This window comes from Dipodomys merriami, unplaced genomic scaffold, assembly GCF_024711535.1.
Source record: "Dipodomys merriami isolate MVZ:Mamm:240054 unplaced genomic scaffold, mDipMer1.0.p SCAF_156, whole genome shotgun sequence".
NCBI classification, from domain to species: Eukaryota; Metazoa; Chordata; class Mammalia; order Rodentia; family Heteromyidae; genus Dipodomys; species Dipodomys merriami.
This window is the reverse complement of record NW_027202893.1, coordinates 1,113,900-1,139,605: the sequence shown is the minus strand read 5'-3', so window position 1 is coordinate 1,139,605 and position 25,706 is coordinate 1,113,900. Positions and strand designations below refer to the sequence as shown.

Sequence of the window (25,706 nt, the reverse complement as noted above, 5' to 3'; positions counted from 1 at the left end):
TTCTTTGTTGTTTTCCTTGGCAGAGTAATTTTTTCAAAGGCTGTATCAAGGTATGGTGGGAGGAAAAATAAGAGTCAGGAGGCTATCTACATTTAAAGGCTTACTCTGTAATGTGTTCTTAAATAGCTTTCTGCTGTGCATTAAAGCAGTTGTTTCTGTAGGTCTTCTGGTTTAAGACACAGGGACACTGTTAAGGGACAACAGAAATAAAGTACCTGGTTATACTGGCAGAAGTAGAAAAAAAAACACACTGATACCTCAGCCCTATTTGGCAAAACAGACTGAAAACAATTCATAGCCATCAGTGAAAGGGATTAGTTGAATGAACTGGTAAATACACACTGGTGTATTATGCAGCTGTAAGGGAGAGGCCGGAGCTGCTTACAGTAGTAGTACTACACCATACTATACCAAGTTGTTGCCGATGGTACAGTATATCCTTGGTATGCATGGCCTCAAACCCTAACACACTCATAGTATTTTATCTTAGGATGCCATACGTGTATTTGCCTATAAAATGGAAAGCTAGGAAACCATTGGAAGAGGTCTACTTGGGGAAGTGGAGGATATAGAGGAAAGCTTGATTTCTTTTACTAATTGTTAATGTGACCTTCACTTGGAACCATGTAAATATGTAATTGCCAAACAAAAGTTAAAATGAATAAATTGGGACAGTTTCATTTTATTCATTACTAGCTATCATGGATAAATCTGTTATTCATATTTTATTTTATTATTTTTTGCAGTCCTGGGGTTGAACTTAGCCTGGTTACTGACCCTAAAACTCTTTTACTCAAAGTACTACTTGAGCTACAGTTGTATAGTCCCACCCCCAGCTTTTTTGGTAGCTTATTGAAGATAAGAGCCTTGGGCAGGGAAGGTGGCTCAGTGGTAGAGCGCTTGCCTTGCATGCCTGAGGCCCTGAGTTCGACTTCTCAGCACCACATAAGCAAAAAGAAAAAAGCCGGAAGTAGCGCTGTGGCTCAAGTGGTAGAGTGCTAGCCTTGAGCTGAAGAGCTGAGGGACAGCGCCCAGGCCCAGAGTTCAGGCCCCACGACCGGACCCCCCCCCCAAAAAAAAAAAAAAAAAGATAAGAGCCTTATAGACTTGCCTGCCTGCTGGATTCAAGCCACAATCCTCAGAACTCAGCTTCCTGAGTCACTAGGATTACAAGCATGAGCTACTAGTATCCTGCCAGTGAATTATATTTCAATTAGCCAGCAGAAATCTATTCTGGAGGCATGGCTCAAGTGATAGAGCAGCAGCTATGAGCTAAAAGGCTGATCAAGAGGATGTAGTGGGCTGGGAATGTTGCTCAATGATAAAGTGCTTACCTAGCATGCATGAAGCCCTATGTTTGATTCCTCAGTACCAGATAAACAGAAAAAAAAAAATAGGAGTGGCGCTGTGGTTCAAGTGGTAGAGTGCTAGCCTTGAGCAAAAGAAGCTCAGGGACAGAGCTGAGGCCCTGAGTTCAAGCCCCATGACTGGCCAAATAAAAGCAGGTAGTACTGGCAAAATAAAATCAGCAACTGGACCAAACTCAACAGCTCCACTTCTTTGCCACATTTAATCCTTTTCTATCACGCCCTTGAAGTTCCATCTTTGGCTTGTATAACTATGAACTTCTTTGAACTCTAGGCAAGAAAATGTGAGTCTGGATGTCTTTTTTGGAATCATTCTTCCTCATTGTTTTTTGTCTTTGTATGAGTACCTGTGCTCGGGCTGGAACTCAGGGCCTTGAGCTCTCATTGAACTTTTACACTCCTGGCTGATGCTCTACCACTTGAACCATGTCTCCACTTCTGGCTTTTTGCTGATTAAAAAGACTTAGGCCTGGAAAGGTGGCTCAGTGGTAGAGTGCTGGCCTTGCATGCATGAGGCCTGGGTTCCATTCCTCAGCACCACATAAGCAGAAAAAGCTGGGAGTGGTGCTGTGGCTCAAGTGGTAGAGTGCCAGCCTTGAGCTGAAGAGCTGAGGGATAGCGCCCAGGCACAGAGTTCAAGCTCTGTGACCAACAAAGAAAAGAGACTTAGACTACACACTGGTAGTTCTCATGCCTGTAACCATAGCTACTAAGGAAACAGGATCTTGGTTCAAAGCCAGTCTGGGCAAGAAAATCCATGAAACTATCTCCCAATTAACCACCAAAAGAGCCAGAAGTGGAGCTATGGCTCAAGTGGTAAAGTACTAGCCTTGAGCAAAAAAGCTTAGAGACAGTGCTCAGGTCCTGAATTTGAGCCCTAAGACTGTCAAAGAGAGGAGAGAGAGCAGAAATATATCAGTGAAGAATATGCAAAGTCACCTTAAAGAAATGGCTTCCTGCCAGCAAAACTTTGCTATAATTGGAAATAATAGCATATTTAAAGAGTGTATCAGCTTTAAGAAGGATCGTCAATGAAAGCCTAGTAAATGGAGTGTCCCTGAGGCCCTAGTGGGCAGGAGCTGTTCCAAGTACCATCCTGGAAAGAGTGCTTCAGCCATACATTGAGCGTAGTTCAGGAGCATTGGCAAGTCTTCCCAGACTGTAGAGATGGGGGTAGAGAATTGTAGCCAAGAATTTGGACCCATTGGCATGATTCCTTATTGAGGATGGCCAGATGCCATTAAAGGTACAAGTCCTATTTGGTTAGGTCATTATGTATTTATACATTGACATGATTCTGATTTGGCTTCAAGGAGTGAATGTATAGGACATGTAGATGTCAGTTTTCAATCTGAATGACAGCTACATATTTATGGAAAATAAATATATATTGTGGCTTAATATTTCAGTACATGGTAAACATTATTGACACAAATACTTCCGAAGTCCAGCATTGGCACCTACAAAGCTCAGGCCTACATACCTGTCAGTAAATTCTACATACCAAATGTCATCCATGAGATTTCTTGAGATACAGACTGCCAGCCTTTTCTATGTAATGTATCTCTGCAGCCTGAAACTTCCATATTGAGTAAAACAATCTTACAGTCTTAGCTCTGAAAAGGACCTGAAGCAGCACATCTAGTCCAAGACAAGAAACCCAAGATTTTTTTTTTTTTTTTTTGGGTCCGGTTGTGGAGCCTGAACTCTGGGCCTGGGCACTGTCCCTCAGCTCTTCAGCTCAAGGCTAGTGCTCTATCACTTGAGCCACAGCGCCACTTCCGGCTTTTTTCATTTTGCTTATGTGGTGCTGAGGAATCGAACCCAGGGCCTCAGGCATGCAAGGCAAGCGCTCTACCACTGAGCCATCTTCCCAGCCCAAGAAACCCAAGATTTACAGAAGTTCACAGAAGAACTTTCCTCCTGGCCCGCTGTATATTAGACATGAGAACCCAGGTCAGAGCCCTTGTCAATGCTGTCTAGAATATGTTAAATCCTTACCTAGAACAGACACATTTAGCATGTATATCAGAAAACCACCACATACTCTCTTACTCCTAGAGCAGAGATGGTCACCAAATGTTGCCAAACAGAGTGTCTTGGATCTGTGAACCCAGGTAAATGACACAGAGGCAAAGGAAAGATGCCAGGAACAAACTGGAACCAATTCTTTCCTGCTCTGGAAACAGAAGTGTGTGTGTGTGTGTGTGTGTGTGTGTGTGTGTGTGTGTTAGAAGCAAATGAGGAAGAGGATTGAGGAGAGCCTTCTTGGAGTTAATTGGAGTTAATTGGAAGGGGATCTGATCTGTCAAATAAACCTGTTTCTCCAGTACTCACTTGGGCTACCATCAACTGGAGGACGAGAGGAGGTCTGCACAGTGCAGGACTAATATGGATTTCTGGAGGAGAGGGTTTTTGCCTCTGATAGTTCAGAATAGAGACCTCCCCTCCTAACGTCTGCTTTCTCTAAACCAGCCAGATAAAGCTGGAGTCTGAGCACTGCTGGATGTGGAAGAGGATGATGACTGAAAGTGAGGAGAATGTTTTGAACCCCAGAAACTGCTAGGCTCTGTCTAGGGGGCTGCCTCACTTGCCCTCGCCCCCCACCCCCGTCCCCTCACCGGTGTCCCTCTCCCCACCTGCCTTGCTAACATCACTATTTCTCTTCCTTTGGTTTCGTTCATCTTTTGCTGGGAAGGAGCTGGGAAAGGCTGAGTGCCATTTTCAGGGACCCCTGTGGTTCTTCCCTGTGCCGCCTCCCTTTCATCATTTCTTCATCATCACTCCGGGTCCTGAGTCCCTCCCCCCTTCCCATCCCCTGTATCGCCCCCCCGCCCGCCCCCCAATGGTCTCTCCCGGTGCTCTGGGCGCGGGGGCGGGGCCGGAGGCGGGGCCGGAGCGTGGGGGGGGGCAGGTCTGCAGTGCCTCTTCCCCGGGTACCCGGAGCAGTCGCCGCCACCGCTCAGCCCCGCGGCCGGACCCCCACCCTCACCTGGGACTCCCTTACCCGGGGTACCCAGCCAGGTGAGACCCCCCCCCCTCTTTCAGACTCTCACCTTCACCCCGCCCTGGCCAGAGCATCCTTGCCTTGCAGCCATTTTATTCTCCGATGCTTTGCTTACGGGGAGGGCGGCCGTCCCTGCTGGGGGGGGGGGTGTTTTATTGGGGGGTAGAGAAGGGTATTTGTCTCTTTCGTTGTGCGGCTCAGGACATGCGTGCATATGCGTGTACATATACATACGTATGTACATAGCCATGTCTGTCCGTACCTCTGGCTATACACATATGTATGTTTGTGTGCAGGGAGAGGGAGGGGTGTTTTTTTCCCTCCACCTTAGCCAAGTCTCCAGTACCATCCGGAGATTAGCCCGAGGAGGGGTTGTTGGGTAGATGAGGGTCCCCCAAACTCTGATCGCTTCCTCACCTTGACGTCTCCCCGCCCCCCCCCATGAATGATAAATGACCTTGGCTGGGCCCAGAGAATGGATGCTGTCTCAGCCTGCGCCCCTAGACTTGGGTGGGGGCAGTGGAAGAAGGGCAGGTGCAGGGGGAAGTGGGGGGGGGGATCAAGAATGGAAGCACCGGGGAGGAGGAGATGGTAATCGACCCAGTACCGGGAAGAGGAGGGCCGGGGCTGTGGGCAATTATTCCGGGAGAGGGGCGGCACGAGTCATGGTGGGCTCGTGTCCAGCGGCAGTACCGGGGGTGCGGGGCGCCCCCGAACCCTTCGTCCATGCTAGGGGCTCGTCCCTGGTGCCAGAGCTGAGGTGAATGGGGGAGGGTGGTCGCCGCAGTTGCCGGCAGGGGCGGTCTCTAAGCTGGTGCGTGTGGAGGTTTCTCGAGTCCCTGCCTCTCCGCCTATCCGTGTGCTTTCCTCCGTTTGCATTTTCAGCTGACACCTTCATCCCATGTCCCCCTCCCCCAATGTGGATGCTCTCATCTCCTTAACCCAGGGGTGGGTTATGAGGGGAGGTTCAAGCCTTGGTCCTGGGGTGGGGGATCGAGGCTCAGTCCACCAGCTGTAATGGGGAGGGGCGCTTTGGCATCCCCCCTTCTCCCCTCTCCCTTCTTCCTTTCTTCCTTCCTCTTTCTTTCTCCTCTCTTTTCTTCCTCTCCTTCCTCCCTCACCTCCGCTTCGGCAGACGTTTTAATAAGTGCTTGCTTCTTAATGACCTTGTTACCTGGTCTGGGGTGGGCTGAACATTTAAGTGCCCCCTCCCCAAGTAAGAGGCTTTGGTGGAGGTCTGGATCCCTTTCTGATCTAAGGTCGAGCAAGTTGTTCTGAAAGGGAAGCGTCTGCTCAGGAGACCCCCCCCCCCCTTTCCACCCTCTGCAGAAAATCTGGGCATATTTTTTATCTGGGCATATTTTTTTCGGTCAGGTGAAGCTAGCCCATCTTAAAGGACCTTGGAAGCCCGGATCTTGTCTCCTTTAACCTCCACCTATCCAAGTGTCTCTCTTTTACAGGCTTAGCCATTCTGTGCTGCTTTGGGGGCTAAAAATAGCACCACTTCCTCACCAGCTCTAAGAATTTGTCTTCTTTCTCTCCCCCATGGGCTTGTTGGCCCTGGGGGAGCTGGCTGTTGAGCTACTGCTGTGGCTCTGAGAACATTCTCTATCCCTCCTGTACCTCTCAGGGGTAAACGGTTGTCATCAAACATTGGGTATGGCTCCTGGTGGGTCCATCTGCTTCTTTCAGGGTTTGGGGGCAGCTCCTGCTTTGGAAAGAATGGAAAAGAATGCAGATTGCCTTGCACTGAGGGAATCCCATAGTTCCCTCTTAATCATGGAGGATAGAGGATGATTGGGCCCTGAATTCCAAAGAAAAGAAGGTGATGTAGGGGTCACTGCTTCTGGTCACTGTGGTCCACTGCTCACATCTGTCCTGAGGGGGTAAGGCTGTGCTTGGCAGTACTTCCTCTGAATCACACAGCATTACTTACCCTCTTCTACCAGGGCTAGTCTGTGTGTGTGTGTGTGTGTGTGTGTGTGTGTGTGTGTCACATTTAATGAAGGCTCTGGATGGGTTGGAGCAGCAGGATATTTTTAGGGATATATCTCTGATCTGAAGCTAGACTTGTATCCTCTCTGTCCTGAGAAGTAAGGAGGTTATCTTGTGCTTCCTTTTGGAGGATATCTTTTGGGGGGGGATACCCAAGGACCCCTTTATTCTTCGCTAGCCGCCTACGCAATGCGGTATTTGCGGACTCCTTTTCCCTTGACGCCTGGAGAAGCAGAAAGGATTAAAGGGGATTAGAAAGGAGGCCTTGGAGGAAGGAGGTGCAGCCATAGACCTTAGATCTTCACATTAGAAACTGTATGCTCCATCAGTCATTCTTTACCCTCACCAGGGAAAGGGGGCACACATACAACATTATGAAGGAAGGCGGCCACCAGTCATCACCTTAGCTTTTTTTGTTTTGTTTTGTTTTTTGTGCTAGTCCTTGGGCTTGAACCTAGGGCCTGGGCATTGTTCCTGAGCTTCTTTTGGCTAGTGCTGTACTACTTGAGCCAAAGCTCTACTTTTGGTTTTTTTTTTTTTTTTTGGTAGTTCATTGGAGAAAAGAGTCTCACAGACTTTCCTGCCCTGGCTGGGCTTCAAACCATGATCCTCAGATCTCAGCCTCCTGAGTAGCTGGGATTACAGGCATGAGCCACCAGTCTCCAACTATTACCTTAGCTTTTGATCTTCTTACTTGTCCATTCTATTCAGGTACCAAGTCTCCCTTTTGGGGGGTCTTTCTTTGTTGGTCTGGAGGGAGATAATGTGGGACCACATTATCTGTTGGAATTAGCTTCAACACAATGGGCTTTTGGATGGATTTTGGGCAGCAACATCTAAATATGACCCTCCTGGACTCTTGCTGCTTTCCTTACACCTTCATGGGAAGAAAGGAAACTAATATTTACAGAATATTTACTGTGAAATCAGGTTTTCATACTCTGAGAAACAGAGTTCCCCCCTCCCCAATTAATTATCTTCAAACTAAATAAATGCAAGAAACTGGGAAGCTCAGCATGACTAGAAGTAGAATTTGGACTTCAACTTAGGTCATCTATCAGTCATATGTTTTGCCTTAACTGCATTCTCCTTGATAGTGACCCTTTTGCCACTCATCCTAAAGAACCTCAGGGATGGCTTTTCTTTGGGAACCTGTGAAGCGTTTAGGGCATCTCATTGGATTACTGTCATTACAGTAGTAAGAGATATTATTTATCACTTTATTTGGTTCCAGGTACTGTGGTAAGGAACATATATATGCATTAGCTAATTTAATCTTTACCTTTCCGTTCTTATTTATTTGTTTTTACATTTGTGCTGTACTAGGGCTTGAACTCAGGGCATCACATTCTCACTTAGTTTTTTCAGTCAAGGCTGGCACTCTACCACTTAAGCCATACCTCTGCTTCCTACTTTTCCAGTTTGGGATACGGTTTGACTATTCAGGTACACTCCTGTGTTCACTGAACTAGGAAGTGTCAAAACAGGAAATCAAACTCAAGTCTATCTGATTCTAGAAGCTAAGCTTTTACACACTAGGCTCAAGTAGGTTGGGAGAAAAATCTTCCTTTGGAGGCTTGTAACCCTAGAACCCGAGGGAAGGACTGTGGAAGGTCTATCTTCAGATTGGGGGAGGGGGTTGTCTTCCTGCTACACATTTTCCTCCAAGATTTGCCCTCAAAAGAACCCCAGACCAGAGTAGACTAGGGGATTCTTATTTCTCATATTTCCTTTTGTTTTGGTCTTTTTTTTTTTTTTTCCAGTCTTGAGGATTGAACCCAGGGCCTCACACTTGCTAGACAAGTGCTCTACTGCTTGAGCTATGTCCTCAGCACCTGTGTTTTCTTGCAGGTTGGTGATAAAGTGAGATGTCTGAATTAGATGTGGGCAGGGGTTAGAAAAGGGCCTGGAGTAGGTAGCTGTGGTTCTGGAGCAGATTTCATGGCCGCAGCTTCTGAGTTCAAAGCAAGGGGACTTGTATTGATGTGGCCCAGGTGAGGCTCTGGGATGAGAGGGCCCCTATATTAGCTTTTGTCACTGTCCTACGACTCACAGCTTCCTTTTTCTCTCTCTTACTTTCCACAGGTCTCCAAAGGCTCCTGAAAGAGAACTAGGCAGCCCTTCCTGAGTTACCCTGGCTCCCCAGACCAACCTGGCTCCCCCTTCCCTTCTGATCCCCCTGTTCCTTTCCTCCCTTCCCCACTCACCCTTCTGAATGTAGATCCAAGTCCTTTTCCTTCCCTTTCCCTTCTAGACACTCTCTGGCCAGCTCCTATTTCCTCTTATCCTGAGTCCAAAGATTCTGGAACCTGTTCCCACCTTGGGGAGGGATCTTCTTGACTCTACCCGTCCTTGAGCAGAAACTTGAAAAGCAAGCAGAGAAAGAGGCAGATCTGGTGAAGTGTCCAAAGCCCCATCATGGAAGAGGGCTTCCGAGATCGGGCAGCCTTCATCCGTGGGGCCAAAGACATTGCCAAGGAAGTCAAGAAGCATGCGACCAAGAAAGTGGTGAAGGGCCTGGACAGAGTCCAGGATGAGTATTCTCGAAGATCCTATTCCCGCTTTGAAGAGGAGGAGGATGACGATGACTTCCCTGCCCCTGCTGATGGCTATTACCGTGGAGAAGGGGCCCAGGATGAGGAGGAAGGTGGCGCATCCAGTGATGCCACCGAGGGCCATGACGAGGATGATGAGATCTACGAGGGGGAGTATCAGGGTATTCCCCGGGCAGAGTCTAGCGGCAAAAGTGAGAGGATGGCAGATGGGGCACCCCTGGCTGGAGTGAGAGGAGGCTTGAGCGATGGGGAGGGTCCTCCCGGGGGCAGGGGGGAGGCACAGAGGCGGAAAGAACGTGAAGAACTGGCCCAGCAGTATGAAACCATCCTTCGGGAGTGTGGCCACGGCCGATTCCAGTGGACGCTCTATTTCGTGCTTGGTCTGGCACTGATGGCTGATGGTGTGGAGGTCTTTGTGGTGGGCTTCGTGTTGCCCAGTGCAGAGAAAGACATGTGCCTGTCTGACTCCAACAAGGGAATGCTGGGTAAGACCAATCGGAGGTATTGCAGCCCTATTCTACTCTCAACTCCGGAAACATCTTTGTCTCCATCCTTCCCATTAGGCCCCTGTGGACCCTCCTTCTCCTTCCAACATGTCCCCAGAGGGCCTAGAGTTCCTCTGCACACTGCCCTTTCACACACACCCTCTTTTGGAAGAGGTTGCACGTGAAAGAGGTTGAGAGAGGGTAGCTGGATGGAGGCTTGGGCTAGTGGCTAGGTGGTGGGGAGTGGTTTGCTTAGTTCTGTAGGATATGGCCAGGGTAAGTTGGGTCATTGTTTAGTGTTTCTCCACAGCCTCTCTGTTCCTTTTTCCTGAATGGGGAAAAATCCATCAGTAGTCATGCTCACTGGGGGATGGTCAGTTTGGGGTAATAGAGGTAAGAACTCTTCAGATTTGGGAGTGTTTAGGGGGCCTGATATAGATCCTGAGTAGGATCTGATGGCCTTTTCTGATAGGGACCTTGAGGGGGAAACCTCTAAGACTCACTGAGAAAAAATGCAGGCTTGGTTTAGGTGTGGATAAAATGAAAAGTTTGGAGTAGACGATGTTTAAGGTCAACTCTAATTCTGATTTTATGAAGGAAGCAATAAACTGGGGAGTTTTAGGACTAGAAGTATTGGGACTGGAAGGAGTAAAGAACAGATTTTGTGTGAGAGATACCTTGGGAAGACTTAAAGAAATTGGGGCCCCTCTCTCAAGAAATAAAAGAGACCTGTTGCATCAAAGAAGGGTGGGTAGAAAGAACCCAGGGAGGATGTGGGAACCTAGACATTCTTCCTTGTATGTGAACTAAGGTGTGTGTGTGTGTGTGAGAGAGAGAGAGAGAGAGAGGAGGGAGAGAGAGAGAGAGAGAGAGGAGAGGGGAGAGGAGGGAGAGGGAGAGGGAGAGAGAGAGAGAGAGACAGAGAGGGAGAGGGAGAGGGAGAGAGAGAGAGAGAGAAAGAGAGAGAGAGAGAGAGAGAGAGAGAGAGAGAGAGAGAGAGAGAGAGAGAGAGAGAGAGAGAGAGAGAGAGAGAGAGAGAGAGAGAGAAGAGAAAGGAGAGAGAAGAGAAAGGAGAGAGAAGTTTTGGGGTTCTCCCATATCTATCTTCCACCTTCTGACCTTTGAATCGGTGGTCTACAGTGATTTGCTCATACAATCCATCTTCTCTCACTGGCTTGTCTTATCTTTGGGTAGACAGCTACTAGATGCTCTTCAGATCCTGCATCCATTCTATCCCATTTTCAGCTCCTATAATGCTTAGTTGCTGGGTGAATTGAGATGTACTTGCTCATCCTCCTTCTGCTTCTGATTTCCTCCTCTCCTCCTCTTTCCAGGCCTCATCGTCTACCTAGGCATGATGGTGGGAGCCTTCCTCTGGGGAGGTCTGGCTGATCGGCTGGGTCGGAGACAGTGTCTGCTCATCTCACTCTCAGTCAACAGTGTCTTCGCTTTCTTCTCATCTTTCGTCCAGGGTTATGGCACTTTCCTCTTCTGTCGCCTCCTCTCTGGGGTTGGGTGAGTGTTCACATTCTAAGACGCTTGAAAGAAAGGATTGTGCCTTGGTTGCTGCTGCCTTTGGAATTCAGTATAACTGCAAGCATAAGTGCACCTTACATGTCTGTGAAATGAATGAATGAACGAACGAACAAATGTTTTGTGTTTTGTTTTTTCCACCGGCTTCAGACAGCTTCCTCATCTAGGGCCTGCCTGCTGCCATCCAGAATATCATTCCATGTCTGATCCACTCCTGAGCCCTCCAAATGAGTTCTCAGAAAGAGAACTCATCCTATCAAGAGGCCGAGTGGACCTTGGCCTCAGCCCTGTGCTCTGTTTTTCCTAGAGTTACCCTCTCTTAGATGTTACCTTTTCCCTGCATTTGACAACAACCTTGCTGACACCCAAACTGGCAAGAAGTTGAAGCCTTGAGCTACTCTGCCTGCATTCCCCATGCACGGGCAGGCTCTCACTGGTGCTCCCTCATCTCAAGCTCTTTTCTGGGCTACTCCATCACATTTTTTTGCCCTCATATTTTCCTTCTTTCTCAGGAGTGTTTCCATTTTCTACAATTATCTTCCTTTTCTCCTAACTTGGTGGTCGTCTTTAATATTTAATGTGGGTTTTTTCCCCTTCCCTTGAGACCTGCTTGCCTGTTTCCCACTAGCCCAAGAACGGGTGTTTGATGCTGGTGGTGAGGGCAATTTGTAGGGCATGGTATGTGAGATAGAGTTTTTTTAAAAAGGTGTGGAAGATAAAAAGGACTCGGGGATCTAGGGGACTAGGAATGAAGGAATATGGCCATTTCCTAAATACTGAATTCTTCCAATGTCTTCCAGGATTGGAGGGTCTATCCCCATTGTCTTCTCCTATTTCTCGGAGTTTCTGGCCCAGGAGAAACGTGGGGAACATTTAAGCTGGCTCTGCATGTTCTGGATGATTGGTGGAGTATATGCAGCCGCTATGGCCTGGGCCATCATCCCCCATTATGGTGAGCACCCCTCAGAAGACACTCTCCAGACTCCCTCCTTGCTATGGTGGGAGCTCCCACCTTGGGCCTCTCTGCTGTGTCTTTGGCAGGGTGGAGTTTTCAGATGGGTTCTGCTTACCAGTTCCATAGCTGGAGGGTCTTTGTCCTCGTCTGCGCCTTTCCTTCTGTGTTTGCCATCGGGGCTCTGACCACGCAGCCTGAGAGCCCTCGCTTCTTCCTGGAGGTGAATGGGGCTGGGCTGAATGGGGTGGGGTGGGAGGGCAGCAAAAAGCCCCTATATTTAAATAGTCACTGTAGGTTTAGTGGGATCTTGTGTGGCTGTTCTCCTTTCCACACTCTGAGGAACTTTATCCAGAGGGGTTTCATGGATGAATACACCAGAGAATATTCTCAGCTAAGACTTTGTAGGCTGGGGCCTTGACCCAGGCTCTTACTTTGTAGCTGAAGTTAGATTCCTACCCCTTATGTCTTCCCTCTTCAGTTCTACCCGGCTTGAGCAAGGTTAAGATGCCACCCCTTCACTGACTACACACTTGCCCATCATTGCCCTTGTCTGCAGTTTTCTCTGTTCATTGTACTAAGAAATCACTAGAACTTGTGCTTGGATTTTCCCCCTGGACCTCCATTCTTACTCAAGTCTGATTACATGTTGCCAGACCCCAGCTTAGGCTGATACATGCTGTAGGTGGGGGTTGAGGGCGGGAGTCATTTTGCATCTGGGACTTCTGCAGCCAGATTAGAGAGGTTCTGTAATCCTGGGTCTGGAAGGGTTGACATGGATGTTGGGATCATGTCTATGACTCTAGAATGGGAAGCATGATGAGGCCTGGATGGTGCTGAAGCAGGTTCATGATACCAACATGCGAGCCAAGGGGCATCCTGAGCGAGTATTCTCAGTAAGTTACAACCCTCCCCATTCGAGCCCCCAAGCCTTGAAAATGCCAGCCCTCACTTAGTCTTCCTGGATACTCCCCAATTTCCTAGCCATCTCAGGTTAAACTCTCGATCAATGACATTCTCAGGGGTTATATCCCCTCTTCCATTTTTCTACTGCGGGGAAACAGAGACACTTGGAATGGGTTGGAAAATACAGACAATGTGATTGCTCATCCTTCTTTTGATTCCATCCAGGTTACCCACATTAAGACGATTCATCAAGAGGATGAATTGATTGAGATCCAGTCAGACACAGGGACCTGGTACCAGCGTTGGGGGGTTCGCGCCTTGAGCCTGGGGGGACAGGTAATGGGAGATGGGTGGTGGAAAAAGAAAGGAAGTGGGGGAGGGAGAGAAGAAGGGAGGGCTCCTTGAGGGGTGAACTGAGATGTAGAAGGACAAAAATAGTGATCTTTGGGTGCTACAAGTTACTACTCGTGCTCTGTCCCTTATAGGTTTGGGGGAATTTTCTCTCCTGTTTCGGGCCAGAGTATCGACGCATCACTCTGATGATGATGGGTGTATGGTTCACCATGTCATTCAGGTGAGGTTTTGGCTGAAGTGGGTGATATATGGTGGCTGTGGTTATGTGCATTGAGGGGGCTGGAGGAGAAATGAAATTAGGAATAAAGGGGATGAATAACAAGGGAAAGCATTGTTCATGTCCCTTCCTGATGTTCCATCCATGTCTGGACCATTCTCTCTCCCTGTCTCCTTCCATCCCTCCCTCCCTTGCACAAACTTGTATTTCAGGCTGACTAGTATTACATTTCTATTCTGCGCAGGTAATAAGTAATGTACTGGGACAGAGTAGATGTGTCTCAGTCCTCATGGAGTTTACATTTTGGACAGAGATAGATAGAACTAGCTATAAAGCAGCATGATAGGGCCACAATGGAGGAAGTGCGTAGTGCTATGGGAACACTTGGAACCTGTGGGGTGGAGGTCTAAATCCTGAAGAATGGAAGGAAGTTAGACAGGCTGAGAAGTAGAAGTTGGGAGAAGTGTTTTAGGCAGAGGGAAGAGATGTTTTTTTAATAATCGATGACATGCAAAAACATGGAAGTCCCCAGAACCAAAGCATTTGGGAAGGGAGGAGTGTGAGATGAGTCTGGAGGAGACCGAGGCCCTAATAGGGTTTGACTGATTACACTGCCCTTCATTGCAGCTATTATGGCCTGACTGTCTGGTTTCCTGACATGATCCGCCATCTCCAGGCAGTGGACTACGCAGCCCGCACTAAAGTGTTCCCTGGGGAGCGGGTAGAGCATGTGACTTTTAACTTCACGCTGGAGAATCAGATTCACCGAGGGGGGCAGTACTTCAATGACAAGTATGTGGGGACCTTTAAATCTCACCCCTCCCCTGTGCCTTGTGCCTTTTGTCTCTTTGATGACTCTGGGAAGGTATTGAAACTGCAATTTCTACTCAAGGCTGAGTTTCCCATAACTTCCCTAAGGGAGTGAGTCTTGGAGAAGGGATGAGGATGAAGGGGAAGGGTCTCATCATCCTGGCCTTACAGGTTCATTGGGCTGCGTCTGAAGTCAGTGTCTTTTGAGGATTCTCTGTTTGAAGAGTGTTATTTTGAAGATGTAACCTCCAGCAACACATTCTTCCGCAACTGCACGTTCATCAATACTGTATTCTATAACACTGGTAAGATGGGGTGGGGGGGTGGGCGCGGTTGGTGGGTGTCAGCTAAAGGGCTGGTAGATCCAATGAGGAGAGAAGGACACTTCCTCATTCACTAGTTTTCAAGCTGAGAGCCCAGGAGTAGGTATTGTGGGAGCTCACTGGCTAGCCACCATTAGTGTGGTAAATCCATTTGGACATTGGCTATTTTCTTGTGATAGAATATCTAACAAAAATGTTTCTTTGTCTTTTAGCTGGAATGATAATAACTCAGTGAGCTATTATTAACTTTTTTATTTTCTTTTATGGTGCTGCTACTGGGGCTTGAACTCAGGGCCTGGGCACTGTCTCTTAGCTTTTTCCCTCAAGGCTGGTACTGTACCACTTGAACTATACCTCCATTTCTGGCTTTTTCTTGGTTAATTGAAGATAAGAAGCTCACAGATTTTCCTGCCTCACTCTCCTGAGTAGCTGGGATTAGAGATGTGAGCCATCAGAGCCTGAGTTGTAAAATACTTTTGAAGAAGGCAAAAATACTACATTTCTTCATTGTCCTCTTCCATGAGTTCAAGCCCCAGGACCAGCACACACATGAAATATACAATGAGGTTCTTAGAAAAATAAAAAATAATGTAAAAAGAGTATTAATTGGGGAAGGTTGAAAATCATTACATTCATTTACTTAACAAGTGGTCCTTAAACTAAATAAATATGAAATGCCGGTTTTGTGATTGAGACTGAAGCTTCTCACTTCTAAATTGAATACTGGGTGAGATTTTCCCACATTACAGGAAAAAAAAAGAGGATGGCTAGGACTTTTAAAAAGTTGTTTTTCATATTTTCCTTAGAAATATATTTCTTTTTTTTTTTTTTTGGTCGGGTCATGGGGCCTGAACGCTTTCCCTCAGCTCTTCAGCTCAAGGCTAGTACTCTACCACTTGAGCCACAGCACCAATTCCGGTATTTTTCTCTTTTGCTTATATGGTGCTGAGGAATCAAACCCACGGCCTCATGCATGCAAGGCAAGCGCTCTATCACTGAGCCACCTTCCCAGCCCAGAAATATATTTCTTAGTCCCATAGCATGGTGGCTGCTTATAACCAGCTCAGGTGTACAGGGAGTGAACAAGAAGCAAAGATTAATGAAGAGAAACCTTGGAAACAGTCACACTGTTTGAGATATTATGGTCATTTACTGCTCTAAAGCTTCCTAATTCCTATGGTGATCTTACTCAATGTTTTGCAACGAGTGCAAAGAGGGATTATTTTGAGAGCCCCCTACAGCTAACTTCCATAAACGCAGAGCCTAAAAGCTGTGGAGCTTCCCTTCACAGTTTGTGTTTTGTCCTTCGCCCTCCAGACCTATTTGAGTACAAGTTTGTCAACAGCCGTCTGGTGAACAGCACATTCCTGCACAATAAGGAGGGATGCCCGCTAGATGTAACAGGGACGGGCGAAGGTGCCTACATGGTGTACTTTGTCAGTTTCTTGGGGACGCTGGCTGTGCTTCCTGGGAATATTGTATCTGCTCTGCTCATGGACAAGATTGGCAGGCTCAGGATGCTTGGTAAGCTGGAGAGGAAGGGCAATGGCTGATCAGAACTGATGGGGAGCTAGGGGGTTGGAGGACACTGTCCATAGGCTTCCCACAGTGGACTGTGGAAGAGATTGGCCAGTGAGTATCTCCCTCTCATGTTTTCGATAGGATGGGGTCGGCCTGGTATAGAACTTTCTTTAAGGGGGCAAAGAAGGTAGGCAGGATAACAAGTGTTTGGGACACACGCTTTGACATGGTTTTGAATCTCAGCTCTACTACCTGCCTTAGACAAGTACTTTACCCTCCAAGAGCCTGGTTGTCACCTGCAACATGGAAATGATCATCGTAACTGCCTCATAGGATTGATGAGGGAGACCAACCAAGATTTTTGGCCTGTGGCTGCTGCTGATATTACTAATAATTACAAGGGAGTGTGAGGACAAGCAAAAAAAAAAAAAAAAAAAATCCTTCCTTTGGAGAAAGAGGTTGTCCCAGAGTTTGCTGATGGCCATGGCTGGGTCCTGGGTGGGCTTCATTGCTCTCTCTTGTCCTGGCTGCAGCGGGTTCCAGCGTGATGTCCTGTGTCTCCTGCTTCTTCCTGTCTTTTGGGAACAGCGAGTCAGCCATGATCGCTCTGCTCTGTCTTTTTGGGGGAGTCAGTATTGCATCCTGGAATGCGCTGGACGTGTTAACAGTTGAACTGTACCCTTCTGACAAGAGGTAGTTATGGGCGTGATAGGAGCAGGGCACCAGGCTTAGGGCCTGGAGGGCAGGGGAGAAATGGGGTGAGGAAGAGGTGTAATCATTGCATTTTTAACTATTAACCTGTTTTTGGTTTCCTTTCCCCTTTGCCTCCCAATTTATCTATATTCTTTGATGCCTATCCTTCCCTTCCGTGATCTCTCCATCCTTCATCTCCCTGGTGCCCACGGCCTGCCATCTTCCACCATTTCATTTCCTTGCTGTCCTATTCATTGTCTCCTTCCTGGGCCCTTCCTCCACATGGCACTGGGCCTCTCCTGAGCAGAACCACAGCTTTTGGCTTCCTGAATGCCCTGTGTAAGCTGGCAGCAGTGCTGGGGATCAGCATCTTCACATCCTTTGTGGGAATCACCAAGGCAGCCCCCATCCTCTTCGCCTCAGCTGCCTTTGCCCTTGGCAGCTCTCTGGCCCTGAAGCTTCCTGAGACCCGGGGGCAGGTGCTGCAGTGAGGGGGTCTCTGGGGTTTTGGGGATGGCAGGCACACTGTGAGACCAACAGCTCCTTCTTCCCCTTCCCTGCCCTGCCATCCTAGCCCCCCAGAACCCTCACTCTCCACTCCTGTGTTTGGTGTCTTAGCTGTGTGTGTGTGTGTGTGCATGTGTGTGACCCCTCCCCCCATCCCCCGTGGGCAGGGACTACAGGGAAGGCGCCTTCACCCCAGTTGTGGGATGAAGCACTCCCCACTTCCTACCACCCTTGACTTTGCACAAGAGAAGGCTGAGCCCCACCTTCTCTCCCCCAGTGTTAGTGAGGGGCCCTTGCTTCCCTGCTCAGGGGTTCCAGAACAGGCTTCCTGCCTTCCCCTCATTTCCTCTGCCTAGGCCCTGGTGAAACCATGGATATTATGTTGGGGGGCTGGGGTTGAGTGTAGACTATGGACCAAAAGAACTCGAGTCTGAAGGGCCTCGGGTGCCCTCTCACACCTCCTGTTGGATGCTGGGGGAGTAGCAATAAACCTCAGCCCTCTGGCCTCCACTTTCCCCTCAATTTGGGCTAGAAGTATGAAGCCTGGATTTTATGAAATTACCTTTCTGATCCTTATTTATTTAGATATTAAGTTCTGAGGCAGCTCAGCAGGACTGTGTGTGTGGATGTATGTGTACACTTATGTATGTGGATGTATGTGCCACGGGGGAGGGGTACCACTATACTGTCCTATCAACTATAAGCCAAGGATGATCTCAATGGACACACGCTCTGCCTCCCACAGTACCTCCCTGAACTTTGTGTCTGTGTTGAGCCTAGGAGGGAGGAGTCCTAGGCCAGGCCAAGGTGAGTCCTGTAGCCTAGTGAAATCCAAGGGCACCTGACAAGGCCTGTCTCTTTCCTTTAAATGTAGGCCTCCTCTGGAGTGAGAGGCTCCACCCACTCGCCATAGCAGTTAGGAAGAGCACAGTTCCCTCTCTTGCCCCAGTCTGTCTCCTAGCTGATGGTGAAACGAGAAGGAAAGAAACAAGGCATATAGGGTCACACCAGCAGATCAAAAAGCACAAGGAGCTGGGGCAAGGCCCCTCCTGGCAACTCTTTTCCAAGAGGAGAGGTTGGGCAGTAAGTGAGGGACCCCAAAGGCAGGGACCAGAGCCTCAGTTTCCCCATCTCACCCACACAATAGCCTCTGTAGGTGAAGCTGCCCCTGTCCCGCTCTACTCTGCGTGGCTGCTTTGGTGCCCTCCTCCCACACCCACAGTAGCTGTGATGTATTGTAGTTTTTAGGTGTTTGTAAAATGTTAAAAAAAAAAAAAAGTTAAAAGGAAAAAAGTGAAAATAACAAAAAAGAAAATCCAGATTCACCCTCATGCTCTGTCTGGTGCCCTATGGTCACTCCCCAATTTTGTAACCCTGAGCCAGGTGGTGACTGTTTAACTCTTTGGTGTCTGTGCTCAAAGGACTGCCTTCTCCTTCAGTGCCCAGTATCTGAGTGTGTGCCCCCCCCTTTCACCCTTCATTTGCTGGATGCAGCCCTCTCCCCTGCGTCTCAGGGGAGACTCATCCGCCTCCCTCCCTGTCCTGGGAATTCTCAACCCAACTCTGTTGATGTGAAAAATGAAGTGAAAAAATATTGATGAAAAATAAAAGGAAACTAATCTTTAAAATCCAAACTGGCTCTGCTTCTTTGCCTCTCCATCATATCTAATGTCATCCTGCCAGACCAGGAAGAGAGCGGTGGTCAACAATTCCCTCCCCAAGCTGGAGGCCAGCCAGAATAACATGGCACACTTCCTAAGTTGGTCTTGCCGCTCTGACTTTTCCTTTCATAGATTTAAAATGTAGAATGCTTAAGATGTTTCTGTTTTTCCTTAAGAAACAAACAGAACCAAATTTCCTCCAAATCTTCTAATGAACCTTTAAAGAAACATATTATCTGGATGCCTGCGGCTCATACCTGCAATACTAGCTGCTAATCTGAGGATCCTGGTTCAAAGCCAACCAGGATAGGAAAGTGCATCAGATTCTTATCTCTAATTAGTTACCCAAAATGCCAGAAGTGGAGCTGTGGCTCAAGGGGTAGAGCATTAACCTTGAGCAAAAAAGCTCAGGGATGTCACCCGGGTCCTGAGTTAAAGCCCCAGTACTAGCACACATACACAAAGTCCCAAAACATTTCACTAATACGAAGTTCAAAAACATTTTTGTCTATACAACTGCCCTGTCCAGTTTCTACTTCTTTCTCTTCTCAGAAATACCATTCCTGTCTGATTTGTTTTCCTTTGAGTTCCAAGTAGGTCCTTACCTTCCACCTTTAAAAAAAAAATCTCTCTTGCTACCAGGGGTTTGAACTCTGGGTCCTGTTCTCCACTGGAGCTACCCTGCCTCCCAGTCCTACGAACACTTTCTCTAGTCTATTGTATTATTATGTCTGTTGAAGGGCTTGAACTGGGCATAGGAACTGCCCTGAGCTCTTTTGCTTCAAAGCTAGCGCTCTACTACTTGAGCCACAGTGCTCTCTACCAGTTTTCTGGCAATTACTTGGAAATAGGAGTCTCACGGACTTTCCTGCTAGGGCTGCCTTTGAACTACGATCCTCAGATCTCAGCCTTCTGAATAGCTAGGATTAGAGGTGTGAACCACCAGCACCTGGCTTTTTTTTTTCCTGTTTCTCTCCCTGTAACCCTTGTAGCATCAATGAACTGGCATTAAGCACGCTGCAACATACCTCATAGGGTAACTTGTCTTTAATGTTTTAATAATCAGGGGTAGTGCAATTCCTTATGGACAATGTCACACGGAAAAACAAGCTACTAGAGAACATGTATGCCTCAACTGAATGGGGCCCAAGGGTCCTCATCATTACAAACCAAAGTGTTGAGGTAGTTCATTCTCACCCAACCCCTTCAGATCCTGGTCCTCCCCATCTCTTAGGGGGCGGGGGTTCCTCGAGTTTTCTTGCTCCCACCCAAGCAGGGAGGGCTCGTGTCCAACTGAGGGTTCTCCCTCCACTGAGCGGGGGTGCGGGCTTGGATGGCCAGGGCATGGATGGGCCCGGCCAGCTCCTCCGACAACGCCTCGTGGACTAGCCGGTGCCGTTGCAGGGGGCTCAGTCCTTCGAAGCGAGAGCTCACCACGGCCACGCGAAAATGCGTCTCACTGCCCGGGGCAACAGCGTGGCCGCTGCTCTCGTTGCGCAGCTCCAGCACCTCGGGGCTCAGGGCTTGTTGCAGCTTCGTGCGGATGGCAGCCTCGACCGGACCGATGGTCGCTGATCCCGCGCAGCCCCGGGACGAACAGACGCGGGTGGCCATGGGCACCAGGCGTCGAAGCAGCGCCACGCTCGGCATCCGCGATGGAGAAGGGAGAGCCGCTGGGAAGAAGTCCCGGTTTACGCTTCACCCTGGGTACCCCCAAACACTCATCTCCCTTCACCTCCTCCCGGCTCCCACGGGGCGCCCACCCTGCCAGCCGGCAGGCAGACACGCGTCCCCGCTGCAGACAGGGGAACCGGGCACAAGTACGGTAACCGGCGCGCCAGGTGCGTGCGCTACCGCCGGCGCCGGGAAGGAGCAGTCGGAGGACGCAAAAATACAGCAGGTACAACCCTGTGCCACCCCCACCCGAACCCCAGGGCGATCCTTTTCTACCTGCAGGCCAGCCTCCCTTACCTCTGCTCCGGTAGCCAACCTGGACGGGCTCTCGACGCCTAGAGAGACGCAGTACTGACGTCCCGAGTAATTCCAGCGGCGGCTTGCAACGCGTCCGAGCTCGCGGCCGGCGCCACGTGATGCCGCGAGGGTTCATGGGAATTGTAGTCTGTTTCTCTCAACTCGAGGCGTGGCCTGAGGTGCTAAGTCTGAGTTCCTGCGGAGAGCTGCTCCTTTGGGGTGGAGTTTAATTCCATCTACTTTTTAATCACACGTAGATATTTTAGCTCATCAACGCCTTACATTTTATGTACAAGAAAACACAAGTCCTTTGTATATCTTCAGTACCTGACTGTTGTGGGTCCCCACAGTTTTGTTTACTGGAGTAAAAGACAAAACAAAACAAAACACCCTGAGTTTACACAACACTAGAGAAGATAGAGGGCAGACAATTGCTGTCCTGTGTGTGAAGTGCTATTATAAGACAAAGCATAGTTTTCTGAGGAAGCCTGTTAGAATTGGTGAAGAGAATTTCCAAAAGGAGATTTAGGCAAATAGTTCAATAGAGACAGCGCAAAAATAAACTTCTTAGTCCTGTGCAAAAATGCTAGTAGTAGACAGAATGTTCTTTTTTTTTTTTGCTGGTCGTGGGGCCTGAACTCTGGGCCTGGGCGCTGTCCCTCAGCTCTTCAGCTCAAGGCTATCGTTCTACCACTTGAGCCACAGTGTCACTTTCAGCTTTTTCTGCTTAGGTGGTGCTGAGGAATGGAACCCAGGGCCTCAGGCATGCAAGGCGAGCGCTCTACCACTGAGCCACCTTCCCAGCTCTGAGGAAGTCATTCTATTGCTAGTGGATGGGATGTTCCAGAGGATCCTCTGTTCCAAATGGTCCTGTGTTCTTTGGGAGCAATGTGCAGATTAGGATGCTGCCCCACATACAGAGAAAGAACCACAGAGAGTAGGACACTACAAGGATTTATCAAGGTAGAAGTACAACACCTGAAGCACAAGGTGGGCAATTGGGATAAAGACCCTTTCTTCCCCTGTTGATCCTCTCCAAATAGTTTGATGACGGAAGTGCCTGCCTGGGTGAGGACAGTCATCTGCCTGTGCTTTTGAGAGAGTGAAGATGGGCTTTCAATCCTGTTCACCCTTCCAGGTGAAGTCAATGGTGGGCCATATAGTGGTCCTTACTGCTCAAGGTACTTGGTTTGACCTTGATATCAAGAGTGCTCCATAAGAGGCTGTAAAGGCTACTGTTTTAATCATCAGTCTAGAGTGTGGGCCATCTGGGATTTTCTAGTTTCACTTTTGTGAAGGAGAATGGACTCTGGTAGCATTGTTTTTGTTCCTACTCTTGACTGTGTAATATCTTTAGTTTTTTTTTTTTTTTTCTGGAATGTTAGGGTGTAGTTATGTAGGGTTGGAGTCCAAGGGGGCAGGGATGTCAGTGAGTCAGTGGGGCAGTAGCCAGGCTATGGTTTTGTTAGGTGACTGTCTTTATTAGGACCAGTGGGAAGCTAATGAAAGGTTTTTTTTTTGGGGGGGGGGGTCCGGTTGTGGGGCCTGAACTCTGGGCCTGGGTGCTGTCCCTCACCTCTTCAGCTCAAGGCTAGCGCTCTACCTCTTGAGCCACAGCGCCACTTCCGGCTTTTTTCTTTTTGCTTATGTGCTTGAGGAATCCTACCCAGGGCCTCAGGCATGCAAGACAAGCGCTCTACCACTGAGCCACCTTCCCAGCCCCGCTAATGAAAGTTTTAACCAAAGATGCAACCAAGATGAGATTTTCCCAAGACAATATAATTTTAAATTTTATTTGATGCTCTTAATGTTTTACATTTTCAGGTATCTACTAAATATTGTCCCCAAATTAACATTTTGAAAATTTTTAATGGGCTGTGTGTGGTGGTTCACGCACCTACAATTCTCATCTACTCTAGCCTAGCTCTGATGAACCTACAATTCTCATCTACTCTAGCCTAGCTCTGATGAATTGTGGTTGGCGGCAAGCCTGGGGGAAGATTTAGCAAGTTCCTATCTCAACCTATAAACTGGGCTTAGTAGATAGGCTGTGACCTCAGCCAGTTGAGAGGTGTAAGAAGGAGGAATGAAGTCCAAGGTCAGTAAAGAATAGGAGACCTTACCCAAAAATAAAGCTAGAGGGGCTGGGGCATAACTTAAATGGTAGAATGCCTATCAAGCAAGAAGAAGGCCCTGTACTTAAACCTCAGTAATTCTCCTAAAACAAACAAACAAACAAAAAACCCAGAAAGCAAGGCTGGGAAGGTGGCTCAGTGGTAGAGTGCTTGCCTTGCATGCATGAGGCCCTGGGTTCCATTCCTCGGCACCACCTAAGCAGAAAAAGCTGGAAGTGGTGTTGTGGCTCAAGTGGTAGAGCGCTAGCCTTGAGCTGAAGAGCTGAGGGACAGCACCCAGGCCCAGAGTTCGGGTCCCACAGCCAACAAAATAAAAACAAAAACAAAACACCAAAAACAAAACCAAAACAAAAAACTAAAATTCAAACCCACCAAAAATTTGAATATTAGAAGCAACACCTATTAGATCCACCAGTTTTATGTTTCTAATATATATATTGTATGAGGCAGGATGCATAGATAATTATATAGATATATTATTTTTAATATCAAAAGGGCCAGATTCAGAAGTTAAAGCCAGGAAATAAACTGAAAAAGTGGTTAAGCTCTTGTTGCTCTTTGCAACCTGGAACAGTTTGATGGGATACAGGAGCCAAAGAAATGAGAATAGACATAAACAGAGTAAGTAGACCAAGTGGGGCCAGGGGACTCAAAGCACAAGAATCCTGAGTTCATGTAAGCAAGCTTATTTATTTAGTTTAGTACAGGGTGCATAAAACAAGGTTTCAACATATTTTGTCGTTACATTAACAAGAAATAGAGCTTGTATACATAGTGATAACTGACTCCCTTACTGTCAGGGGGCAGAGAGAAGTAGTGACTGTAATGCAGATGTTTATCCTACTTCCTTTGTTGCAACCTTCATAGTCCAGTTCTCAGCCTTCTCAGCACTAGTGAGGTAGCATTCCAACCTCTTAACCCTTTCCAGATCTTATAGCTCAGCTTCAGAATTCCCAAAAAGCTCTTCTCGCTCTTCTCTCACCAGCTTTTTTGAGGTTAAGTTATAAGATTAGTATAAGAGGGCTGGGAAGGTGGCGTAGTGATAGAGCCCCTGCCTTGCATGTATGAGGCCCTGGGTTCAATTCCTCAGCACCACATAAGCAGAAAAAAAAAAAAAGCCAAAGTGGCGCTGTGGCTCAAGTGGTAAAGTGCTGAAGAGCTGAGGGACAGTGCCCAGACCCAGAGTTCAGGCCCTATGACCAGACCTTCCCCCCCCCCCCCAATTGGACCCTCCCCCTAAAAAAAAGATTAGTATAAGATTTGTTATAATATTATTATTAGATTAGTTATGATTAGGTTAGAGGGGCTGTCTAAATCTTTCTCTATTGAAATATTAAAAATATAGTACTTGTTCCTGAATGGATAGATACAGAAAGAATTAAAAGTATATCTAGTAAAAGGAAGTCTGAAAGGTAACCTGGGTTTTTGTAGTCCTCACCAATTTTATCCATCTAGAACCATTGTCTACTAAAGATTAGGAGTTGCTACACTGACATGACCAGGTATATTCACCTAGCTCAATAAGTATAAAAGCTACAGACAGGAACCACAATAAAATATAATTAAAATATTTTGATCCAGGACTACTCTAGGATGAAGTATTATATTAAAAGCCAGCTAGTGCTGGGGGTGTGGCTCAGAGGTAGAGTGCTTACCTAATATGAATGAAGTCCTGGATTCGATTCCTCATCACCCCATAAATAGAAAAAGCAGGAAGTGGTGTTGTGATTCAAGTGGTAGAGTGCTAGACTTGAGCGAAAAGAAGCTCAGGGACAGTGCCCAAGCTGAGTTCAAGCCCCAGGACTGGCAAAAATACCCCCAGCCAGGTAGAAGGACTAAATAAATTCAAATATGAAGACATGGGGGTCTTTCCCCAGAGTGGTTGTAGAAAGGTGAGGCCAATATTAAAAGAAAGTAGGGGAAGTAGAAGTGTGGCTCAAATGGTAGAGCTGCAGCCTTGAGTCATAAAGTTAAGGGACAGTGTCTAAGCCCTGAGTTCAAACCCCAGTACCAGCACAAAACCAAAACCAAACCACAAAACACAAAGAGTAAGCTGGGCACTGGTGGCTCATGCCTATAAGCCTAGATACTCAGGAAGCTGAGATCTGAGGATCACAGTTCAAAGCCAGCTGGGGCGGAAAGTGCGTGAGACTCTTATCTCCAACAAACCACTCCCCAAACTGGTGCTGTGGCTCAAATGGTAGAGTGTTAGCCTTGAGCTGAAGAGCTGAGGGACAGCGCCCAGGCCCAGAGTTCAAGCCACACAACCGACAAAAAAAAAAAAACAAAACAAAAAAACCCCCCCAAAAACAAACAAACAAACAAAAAAAGAGGCAATGACCTGCAGGTCTTTATTCCAGAATACGAAGGGCCATGTTGTATCCACCCACCCCCAAAGTGCTTCATTTTTTATATTCTCAGTTTATCTGTGAGGTAGACAGATGTCCTTGGTAGGTAGGCTCCACCACAGATAGGATTTATCAAATAGTAAATTTAATATAATCTCTTTCTTTTATCCCTTTTCTTAGCACTGGGTACTGAAATGGAGGAAAAGAGAGACTACTGGACAGACTAATCTCTATAGATAACTAATATTAACTAATTGAACTTCAGATTTCACCAGGCTTTATTTTCTAGTGTCATCTAATCACAGACGTTTTGGGTTAATCTCCATCAGTATTCCCATTGCACAATATCACACCCAATAAATGCTG

At 47.7% G+C, this 25,706-nt stretch overlaps 2 protein-coding genes across 2 annotated transcripts; one reads left to right on the top strand and one right to left on the bottom strand.

Annotated features, from left to right (window-relative positions):
- The first annotated feature begins 4,300 nt into the window (after positions 1-4,300).
- LOC138827461 (synaptic vesicle glycoprotein 2A) lies at positions 4,301-18,859 on the top strand. The gene is made up of 13 exons (XM_070022967.1): positions 4,301-4,391; positions 8,455-9,409; positions 10,744-10,924; positions 11,743-11,894; positions 11,984-12,117; positions 12,701-12,790; positions 13,026-13,136; positions 13,286-13,374; positions 13,999-14,163; positions 14,353-14,486; positions 15,822-16,028; positions 16,559-16,718; positions 17,026-18,859. The coding sequence occupies exons 2-13, from the start codon at positions 8,788-8,790 to the stop codon at positions 17,207-17,209; spliced, it is 2,229 nt and encodes a 742-aa protein (XP_069879068.1). The 5' UTR covers positions 4,301-4,391; positions 8,455-8,787; the 3' UTR covers positions 17,210-18,859.
- Positions 18,860-19,918: 1,059 nt separating this feature from the next.
- LOC138827432 (bolA-like protein 1) lies at positions 19,919-20,948 on the bottom strand. Its single transcript, XM_070022919.1, has 2 exons — positions 20,858-20,948; positions 19,919-20,559 (listed from the first exon to the last, which is right to left on the bottom strand). Exon 2 carries the CDS (start codon positions 20,534-20,536, stop codon positions 20,117-20,119), a length of 420 nt encoding a protein of 139 aa, XP_069879020.1. The 5' UTR covers positions 20,537-20,559; positions 20,858-20,948; the 3' UTR covers positions 19,919-20,116.
- Between the last annotated feature and the right edge of the window lie 4,758 nt (positions 20,949-25,706).

Coding starts and splice junctions, on each gene's coding strand:
- LOC138827461 (XM_070022967.1), top strand. CDS start 8,788: ATGGAAGAGGGCTTCCGAGATCGGGCAGCCTTCATCCGTGGGGCCAAA. Junction 11,895..11,983: donor GGCCATCATCCCCCATTATG/GTGAGCACCCCT, acceptor TGTCTTTGGCAG/GGTGGAGTTTTCAGATGGGT. Junction 14,487..15,821: donor TACTGTATTCTATAACACTG/GTAAGATGGGGT, acceptor TTCGCCCTCCAG/ACCTATTTGAGTACAAGTTT.
- LOC138827432 (XM_070022919.1), bottom strand. CDS start 20,536: ATGCCGAGCGTGGCGCTGCTTCGACGCCTGGTGCCCATGGCCACCCGC.